This window comes from Grus americana, chromosome Z, assembly GCF_028858705.1.
Source record: "Grus americana isolate bGruAme1 chromosome Z, bGruAme1.mat, whole genome shotgun sequence".
Lineage (NCBI taxonomy): Eukaryota > Metazoa > Chordata > Aves > Gruiformes > Gruidae > Grus > Grus americana.
In genome coordinates this window covers 13,388,790-13,398,875 of record NC_072891.1, presented here as the reverse complement: position 1 = coordinate 13,398,875, position 10,086 = coordinate 13,388,790, and the positions used below count along the sequence as shown (strand labels likewise).

Here is a 10,086-nt window from a genome sequence, read left to right as displayed (position 1 = left end):
ATGATTTGTTTCTCCCCCCCCCCCCGCCCTTTTTTTATTTACAGTTGTGCTGATTTCCTGGAGTGAAATACAAACAGTCTGAAGCACAGCAAGAACAAAGCCTGCAGCCTCAGTGCCCTGGGAGAGACACCTGCCTTGCTGCTCACGGTTTGGGGCTGTGAGGTTTCCCCATCCATGAGCCTGGAGAGAGGCTGGGGAACATGATGTCACCTCCCCTCCAAACCCAGGCAAAGCAACACCTCTCAATGAAGCTGAAAGTCGTGCCCTTGGGTTTCCTCCTTGGCTGTCTGGCTTGCTCTGTATCCTGGCAGCAGCAGAAGAGATGGGGAAGCTGGAAAAGCAGATCCTGCACAGATCCAGAGCGGAGCACAGTGCTCCTTGTCCCCTCTCTTTCCTGGGTCTAAGAGAAGGGAAAGGAGCCAAGCTGGAACAAGCAGGAGCCTTGTACCCATTTCTCCTGGTTGCTCCCATCAGGGCAGGTATGAAATAGGACATAGACTGCCTGATCCCTGTGCCCTCAGTGGAGGCTGGGGAACAGTGACCATGGCTGAGCTGGCATCATTTACAGTGCCATGCAGCAGTGAGAAAGCAGCCCAGCTCCCTCCCCCTGCCATAAACACACACACAGGGGTGGGAGAGCTGCTGGCACCTCTGGGTTGGTGAGGGGGCAACACAGCTGAAGGCTCTCAGCCTCACTCCACCCCATCCAGCCCCTCTCCTCCCTATGGTGCCCTGAACATCCTGCATCCTCCCAGGATGGAGTCCCATCACCCTCTCCAGTTCCTCTTCTCCAGAGGAGGTACAAGCACTAAAAAGTATCTCCTAGAGACACCTCAATCCCCAGTGCACCACCACTGTCTCCTCCTACTCCTGTTCTCCAGTCTGGGGGACATTTTCAAGACAACAAGCTTCTGAGAGCAGACACAACCCAAAAAGAGCATCTCACACAGAAGCTCTCTTCTACCCATCCCTCCTCCCCTTGTCCCTATCAGGCATTCATTATCACTGGGCCACATCTTGCACAGACCCCACAGTCCCACCCCCCAGAGACCCCTGCCCATCTCAACAGTGCTGCTCCGTGGAGCTAGCAGGCAGCAGGTCATAACGGCTGCTGTACATCACTACCCCAGGGGGGTAGTAGGCCACCTCCGGCTGGACGGTTGCAGCAGGACAAGAAGCAGTGACGGGGTGGACAGGCACCAAGGCGTGCAGGGCCTGCTCCTCCTGCTCAGGCTTGGTGGTGTCGGTGAAAGGGCGCATGGTGGTGAGGGAGGGAGAGGTGATCCTCCAGAGGAGACTCTTCAGTGCCTTGCGAAACTCCCTGCGCATGAGGCAGTAGAGGACAGGATTGAGGCAACTGTTGGAATGTGCCAGGCACACGCTGATAGGGAAGAGGTACACTTGAGAGAGGAAGTACTCAGTACTGAAGTGCACCACGTTGAGTTTGATGAGGATGCCCCATGTTGTGAGTGCTTGGTTAGGCAGCCAGCACAAGAAGAAAGACAGCACCACAATGGACACTGACTTAGTCACTTTGGAGCGGCGTTTCATGCTGGTGCCACTGCAAGTGCTGCCGACGTGCTTGTCACTGATGAAGCGCACCAGTAGCAAATAACAGAGGCTGATGATGGCCAGTGGCACCACAAAGCCCAGCAGAACCTTCTGGATGTGATACAGACCCAGCCAGAACTGGGCATTACTGCCTCGGCCCTCAGGAAATTTGACCAGGCAGAGAACATCATCAAAGACAGTGGCAGTGGTGGAAAAAATGGCATGAGGCAGGGAAGCCAGGATAGCCAACAGCCAGATGAGTGCACAAAGCCACTTGGCAGAGCAGCAGCCACTCAGCAGGTCACCTCGCCGCTGGTTCTTCAAGGCTGAAGCCACAGAACGGTATCGAGCCACACTCATGGCGGTGAGAAAGAAGACACTGGCATACATATTCATGGCTGTAACATACGAGACAATCTTACACATTGCCTTGCCAAAGAGCCAGTTGAAGTCCAGCGCATTCTCCACTGCCCAGAATGGCAAGGTCAGCACAAACTGGAAGTCAGTCACTGCCAGGCTGGTCACAAAGAGGTTGATCGAGGACTTTCTCCAGCCTTGTTTGCTTTTCATCAGGTAGAGCACTAGGAGGTTGCCCACCAGCCCCATAGCACACACTACAGAGTACACCAAGGAGATGACAATCCGCACCACATCAGAGCTGTCCCCCTGCATCCCATCAGCTCGCTCCAGGTTGATATTCTTGAACAGCTGCAGGAAAGACACGTTGCTCCGGTTGCCCATCTGGGCGCCCTCCAGGAAAGCCAGCGGCGTGTCCCAGGACTCCCAGTCCGCTCCTTCCTTCATGCCGGCAGCTGGCGAGCAGTCACTGCGCTCGCAGGGCTCACCCATCCCATGCTAGGAAGGGCGACAAGTCCGCGGAAACCTTTCCCCAGACCCCCGAACCAGCAGCGGCGGGCAGGCTCAGCAACGGAGACGCCGTCTGTCCAACCCGACGGCTCCGCACAACTGGCGCCGATCCCGCCCCGCGCCGCGGTTATATCCGCGCCGGCGGGGCCGGGGCATGCGCAACGCAGCGGCGGAGCTCTCCCGGGTGCTGAGCCCGGGCGGCCGCGCCCCCGGCCCCCCCGCCCCGCGGGACTCCCCCCTCCCTCCCTCCCTCCCTCCCTCCCTCCCTCCCTCCCTCCCGCCGGCCTGCATCCCTGCCGCTCGCCTCCGTCCTGTGCCGCCTGCCCGGCCGGGAACCGCGCGTGTGAACCAACCGGGCGGCGCGTTTCCGTGGGCTGAGTTTGGCAAGTACCCGACCCGAGGCGATGCCCTCTCACAAAAAGTCCGCCCAGGGGGTCGGCTCCTAAAGAAACCCTCTGCCTTCCCTCCTGCGCTTGGGAAGTGCCGCGGGCGTCGCACCGCTGCTCAGCTGCAGGGCGAGCCCGAAACAATCTGCTCTTTCCTGCCTGGGAAACCTCGGCACCAACCCTGGACATGCTTCTCCGCCCCCAGATTGCTCGCATTCAGGACAGGCACCGACAAACACTTCTCCTCATTTCGGGGCGTCGGAAGACGGTAGCTATCCCTAATTTTAAAATGAACGGCACGGACAACGAAGCTGTGAAGTCCGGCTGCCGGTAGCACGGAGCGCTTTGGCGAAGGCAAAAGCGGGAAAGACCCGCTGCGGGCAGAAGCCGCTACCCCGGGAGGCAGAGGGGCGGCCGCGGGCTCCCGGCAGCCGCCCGCCCGCCCGCCCGCAGGGGGCCCCGGAGCGCCGGGAAGCGGCGGCGGCCGGCGCCGGCCCAGGGAGCTCGGCAGCTGCAGACGGCCCCGTCCCTGCCCCGCGCCCTGCCTGAAACTCGCTTTGCCACCAAGCCTGCGGCAGAAACAGAAAGCAACCGATGGGAATAGGAACCGAGGCTATCGTCCTCCCATTCTGCTTTTAAATAAATCAAAATAAGTGCACATTTTGAAAACGAAATGGATTCTAAATATGCCTGTATAAAGCACGGTAAATCAGCCATCTGGGGGATATTAAGGAAAGATTTAACAAGTAAATTATTTCTCCATAGTCTTTAAACTGATTTATCTTTTTGAAATTCCTGCAAAGACATCGCTCTGTGTGCACCATTTTTTGCCAGCAGTCCACTCATCACTCTGGTTCATACCTACAGTGACGCTGTAAAAGTATCAGCCAGATCATGGGAGTGCTAAACAAGGATAATTAGGAAGTTTTATACATTGTTCATATTGTATATAATGAGGGTACAACTTTCTGGAAGTAGTAACATGCTCTGGGAAAGCTTAGCCTCCAGATTACTTGCTACACTAAATACATTGGTACTAGAATGAAAAAAAAAAAAATTAAATAATGGACCTTCAAAAGGGCTGCAGCAGGCCTTGAAAAATGGACTCCTGACATTTCTTCCCCACTTTCTCCAAACCGTGGATTGTTTTCTAGGCTTCCATACCTCTTAATCAGTGACTAGTGTTGCACTCAGGTGGCATTTTTAATAGTAGGGTATTAAGTTGCATCCCTTAGCCTGCTGAATGGCTACAGTTTCTCAAAGTCTCTCACCCAAAGTAAACCATCCTTGCTGTGAAACCTAGCAACTCCATCAGCCCCATGAGTATTGCACAGCCAATTGTAAAATAGTACAGGCAGGAGAGAAAGCCAAGGATCTTTCAACAACAGTAGTGCAACAACAGTATAAACAGGCAAAGTGAAAATAATCAGAGCCACACCGCTGCAGAGGTTCTGCAAATGGTCCAGGAGGTGGAGTGTCCTCCAGCCCTTGGCAGCGCTGGCTGCCTTAGCACTAGCTTCAGCACTTATCCAAAATGAAGGTTAGTAAAATATTTGAAATAAGCAAGTTCTTGTTCAATTTCCCCCCTCTACTTAGTCCTTCCACTAATTAGCTCTCAAGGAAAAAATAATCTATAATTGAACCATACAGAGACTATGACACATTCACTTGGTAAATCATTAGTGGGATGGACAGTGCAGAAGTGGTTTTTTTCCAGGTTGAATTCTGCCCCATTCTGATTACATTGCTACCTCCACATCCAATTTTAAATATTTCACTGGAAAAATTGCAAAAAGTGTCTCTTGCAAGAAATAATTTCTTCTATGATTTGAGTATTGCCCTGCTTGGCACATCTTGTTGATACACTGCGGAGGCTGAACAGTAATAAAGATTCAGAAGGGGGAGAGGGAGAGAAATCATGTCTGAAGATATATTGCTTTTTTTTTTTTTTTTTTTTTTTTTGCTAGCCACCCAGAGAAAGCAACAAAGTGTGAACTAAGGTACCTCACAGGAACACTGGTAGTGGATTTTGAACTCAGGGCTGCAAATGTGAGATGTGCGTCAAAGTTTTTTGCTCGTATTCTGCCCACCAGACAAATTCCTTCAGTCTTGGGTAGTTTGTCTTTTTCTTTTGTCGTTCTTCACCTCAGAGTAGAAGTTTTGGAGGCAGGTAAGGGAACTTGCTACACCTAGATGAATAATAAAAGAAATATTAGCTGAATAATTTATTCATCACACCATCAGAACATTTCCATAGCTGGAAAAATATTAAAAAATCATTAGCTATTTTGAAAAATTATTGCAAAATTCATCAGATACCTTACCTAAGGATTACTATTCTGGAAAATACTGTCTTCTGTTTGTTCCTTATTTATTTCACAAATGCTGCCAAAAGCTTGTTGCTAATATGTGACTTTCTGGAGTCGTCTCTAGCAAAATGTCAGTGTAATTGGTGTTACTGACTCAATCTTTTTGAAAACTCTAATAAACTTGAGTGGCATAGGCTTTTGGGAAGTATTCTGGAAATAATGGCTAATTTGTTTACTTTGGAAATCTCAAACAGATCCTGTAGAGTTTTATAAGAGGCTTTTGGGGGTTTATATAGTATTATGCTACAATAATCCATGGGGCTAAGGTTGCTGGTTTGCCTTCAGAGAGCATCAATCCATACAGTAAACTTAAAAAGCTTGCACCAGTTCAGATCACCAACAGAAACTTGATTTCAACTATACTGTATCAGAGATAAAAGTGTCCCTGCAAGTATTTCTCAAGTAGCCTTTAAAAATGTTTCAGATAAATATGCCAAATAAACATTTTTTGAAATCTATAATTTTCCTACAATTTACCCCAAAGGATCCTTATCAGTCTTTCACTTCCTTTACAGACCTCGTACACAAATGAAGGACGGATTATGATTGAACGCTGTACACTGTTTTGAAATGTTTTAGCAAGGTAGATGGGGGTCTGTTTTCAATAGGAAAGTCATTTTCATAGCTTAAAGCAGATTTTTGAAATATTGAATGCATCACTATTTTAAATATAGAAACATAGGATTTTCTCAGGGACAGCAAAGGGTTGTTTATCGTTTTCTATTTGACATGCTGAAACAATGAGGAGTGATAGTAAAGCTCTTGAACAGATTTCATTAAAAAAGAGTTATTAATATGTGTTACTTAAATGGGCTTTATTTATTCTTGAATATTGCATTCCTGCCATAGAATTCTGTTTTATGAATAATTCTTTTTATGGCATTTTCTTCTTATTAAAACAAAATTTTGGAGCAGGAGAAGGAAAGGGAAATAGGAAAAAAGGGACATTTCATATTGGTTTATTTTCTCAGTTCTAATTTCTGGAACCCATATGGTCTCCCCTTGGCTTTTGATGTGCTCAGGGCTACAATCTCATGCTTCTGACTAAACTCAGGCAGTAACTGTTAAGGGTTACATTTTGAACCGGATTTTATAACTACTTTCTCCATCCTGAGAATGAGGATTTGGTGTCTCTTCGTGTGTATCCACCATGGGAAGATATTCATGGCAATTCTTTTCTTAAAAGTGTAGAAGGAAATGTAGAGGTTTTCATTACAAAATCTCAGATAACACAGTCATCATACCCAGAGGAAAACATCATTGGTACACTTCATGGACCACGGACATATCCTCCAGAAAGTATTATTTGAATACAGATATAAATTTTCATTTAAAAAATTACTTTAATGACGTTCATGTCCTCTTCTCATTTGCTTTCTACGTAGATCACTGAGAACATGTTTTCCTGGCACTAATTTTCATTAAAAGTTAATTTCAAAGTGAGCTGTGGCTCCAGAAACATGCTTTAAAATCATTAATATAGATAGTAAGACCAAATGAACCTTTAAATTCACATAGTCCAAGCACGAAATTATCATTTTGTAAATTAGCTTACCAGTTACAAACAACAATGCATGTTTGAACACTAATCAGGAATCTGAATGTGAGCATCCAAAAAAAATTCATGTAATAGAATCACTGACCTCTTTAGAGTTTGCTTCATTCTGTTACTTGAATCTTCCCACAGACATACCATAAGTGGAACGTCAGCAAATATTTATTTGCAGGAGTAACGTATGAAATTTCAAAAAATCTTTAAAGAGTATAATTGAAATGGAAGTTGAGAGATCCAATAGTCTCTCTGATTCAATTACTAACAGTTAACTGTGTTAAGAGACTACATCTCTAAATGAGAAAGAGGGAATAAGATTAAAAATAAGTACTGACAAACTTCCATCTAATTCTGTCTCAGAAAAAAAATAATCAACAGATGCATAATAATTACCCAGCAAACAGCGCAGTCTTTGGGATTCAGAGTCATTCTCTTTCAGTTCATCTCTCTGCTAATACTCAGTACCCTTAACACGGCCCACCACATCACGTGTGATTCATCTTCTTAACATTTCTAGTCCAAGCAAATTGTTGAGCTGCCTGTATAGTTTATAGATAGTCAGGTCCAGACAGTGTTTCACCTTGTACATGACAGAAAGAGATGTGTTATTCTCCAGAGGTAGCTTCTCTCGCTACTGACTGGAGGACCTGACAAGCAAGTGTATATTAGATGCCTTTTGGATCTTTAAATTTGGGGCAGGAGACCGTCATTCCCAGTGAAGCAAAATTTCCTGACTGTCTTCAGCTGGGCTTCACTTTGTAGCAACTCCTCAATGTCAAATCATATAACTTATAGTGCAGTTACTCACTGCTCATAACCTCTGCTTTTCTGTCTCTCTGTACACACTTACACAAGCATATAAATTCCTATACACACATTTCCTTTACTTCTGGTCTGGATATCTACTTAAATTGAAAAGAACCCAGATATTGATTGTGTCTGGATTGTCCATTCAGGCTTGACTGTGTCTCTTGATCACATATCTTGTATTTTTCTGACTTCCTTTCAATAATTGTACAGGCTTTTTTGTGTTGAGCTGCAATTACTGAACTCCAACACCTTTGCTGTCACAAGAACACAACTGATGTGGTATTGTCTTAATTTTCTTTTTATAACTGAGGTACTCTTATAAAAAAAAAAAAAAGTCCTTACGTTCATAAAAGTCTCCAAAACCTCAGGTTATGTCCCTTTTGGAACTAATTAATTCCTTATAATTAGATTTTTACAATTCTTTGTGAGTGACCAAATAGTTTAATATATAGGCATCTGATTTTAATAGCCCACAAGTGCTCTCCTAAATCAGGTCTGTACTAGGAACACACAGTACCATAAATTCTGCTTATTGAAGTAGGTGGCCTCAGTACGTCCTCACAGCAGGAAGTGCTTCCTACTTGTGCCACTGCTTCACATTGTAACTGTATGTGACTGTGTCAGCTACAGCCACCGCATCCCTTAGGCAGGAACCCTACTGTTCCCCAGGGTATTTTCTGACACTACACCCAGTGAATCACTTCTTCTGTCTATGTGCATGCTGGCACAAAGCCCAGGGAGTTATAGATGTTTCGGATCAGATTCCCACAGTTCTCTTTCACCATTCTGTATGACTTTTGCATCTAGAATTTTTGGTCATTTAAAAAAAAAAAAATGAAATCAAAACAAAACACATTCCCACAAACCCTCTTGAATTCCGAAAACATTTATTTCTCCATCATTTCCTGATTTTTTTCTTTCTCTCATGCAATGCTGTCTGGAGAAGAGGTAACAGGGAAGAAAACAGGCAGGAGTAACAGGTTGAGATAGTCCAGAATGAGAAACTCTGTAGTCTCAGGAAAGGGGAGAAGGAAGAACATCTCATTCTTGAAGAGAATTACAGGCAACAGAAATTAGCTGTTCTTGCTGAGGAAGAAATCAACATGGAATCCTGCACAAAATTCAAGTTGCCCTCACATCGCACACAACGAAAACCTACCCAAAAAGATGACTGGAAATTGAAGCAAATAGTTATATGCCTCTCACTGAAGGGCTGTTTTTCTGATTGGCTTTGAGAAGTTTGTCAAACCAGTACTTTGTAAACATATGCCCATCCCTTGAACTTTCACCCCGTCTTTCCAATGCTCCTAGCCAGTTCTGCTCATTTTACAGTCCCTTTTTACCTCATTTACTGTAGATACTTCCTTATTCTCCAGCTTAATTATTTTTAAATATTCACGGCAAATAGTGTAGCTTGTTTGATGCAACAATTGTCAAGTGTTTTTAAAATGTGAAGTATTATAGACATTATATCAATTTCAGGTCACACTTAGCTTTAAATTAATTTCAGGGAAGTACTGATAAAGAGCTAAGCAGGCTACAATATCCAATGCCACAAAACAGTCTAGTGCCCACTGTGTGACAAGACTATTAAAAGAATCCTAAAGGCAAGCACACCAGGAAACTTATTGCTGTAACAGAAGAGATAAAGTTATTCATATGCAGAACATATAGATAGCTTTATTAAAATAAATACTTTGCAGTGAACAAATCTCTTGGCAAGTTTTGTTGGATATCAAATATTACATAAATTCATCCTCTTTTGCATAGTCTATGTCATTCCATTAGCTAGAAGAGAGCACATTATGACTCATAAATCAAATATCACTCTTTTATAAATATGTTCATGTTTATCATGTCTCAAGCCTGGGAGAAGCCACATTTCTATCTGATTTAGAAATCCTTGGAGTTTTAACTCTTTCTTGCATTTTCATTCTCCGGAGTTTGAGGTTCACAGTTCTCTCAGTTAAGGCTGCTGAATTCACTTTTGGGAAAGTCTGAGTGGAGGAATCAGCGTATAATTAACCATAGATTGCCATGGAACTATCCAAGAAACACGTGGTAGAGGCAATTTTAAGCAGAGGGCTATTGAGGCGGATGAGAAACTCAGCCCAGGTCTCAAGGACAGGACGGACCAAATCTGTGCCCTGGGCACCCACCTGTGGTACCCGGGGAGCAGCGGCCGGACAGAAACGTTGGCAGAGGCTGCGTGAGGGGATCCTTGGTGGAGAGTAAAGGGCACGCCCCTAAAAATACAGGTGCCAGGGCTATTAGAAGCTTTCTCTACAACGGGAGGCCACACAGAAGTAACCCTAACGTGGCAGCATACTCTTAAAACACCGGAACGGCCTCAGCGCTCGGGGTAGACAACTTGGAAGCCGGGCGCGGGGCTGAGGCCCTGGCCGGGCCCTGAGGAACCACACGCTCCCGCCCGCCCTCAGGGCGCCTCAGGCGGGGCGAGGCCCCCACCGTCTCTCGCCGCTGCGGCGGGAAGCGGCGGAAAATGCGTTAAATCCCCGCGTGCTTAGAGCGCTTTTGCCACAAGCTGGAG

The 10,086-nt window shown here is 45.7% G+C and overlaps 1 protein-coding gene across 1 annotated transcript; it reads right to left on the bottom strand.

Annotated features, from left to right (window-relative positions):
* Positions 1–999: 999 nt before the first annotated feature.
* RXFP3 (relaxin family peptide receptor 3) lies at positions 1,000–2,499 on the bottom strand. The gene has a single exon (XM_054809452.1). The coding sequence runs from the start codon at positions 2,398–2,400 to the stop codon at positions 1,063–1,065; it is 1,338 nt and encodes a 445-aa protein (XP_054665427.1). The 5' UTR covers positions 2,401–2,499; the 3' UTR covers positions 1,000–1,062.
* Between the last annotated feature and the right edge of the window lie 7,587 nt (positions 2,500–10,086).

Coding starts and splice junctions, on each gene's coding strand:
- RXFP3 (XM_054809452.1), bottom strand. CDS start 2,400: ATGGGTGAGCCCTGCGAGCGCAGTGACTGCTCGCCAGCTGCCGGCATG.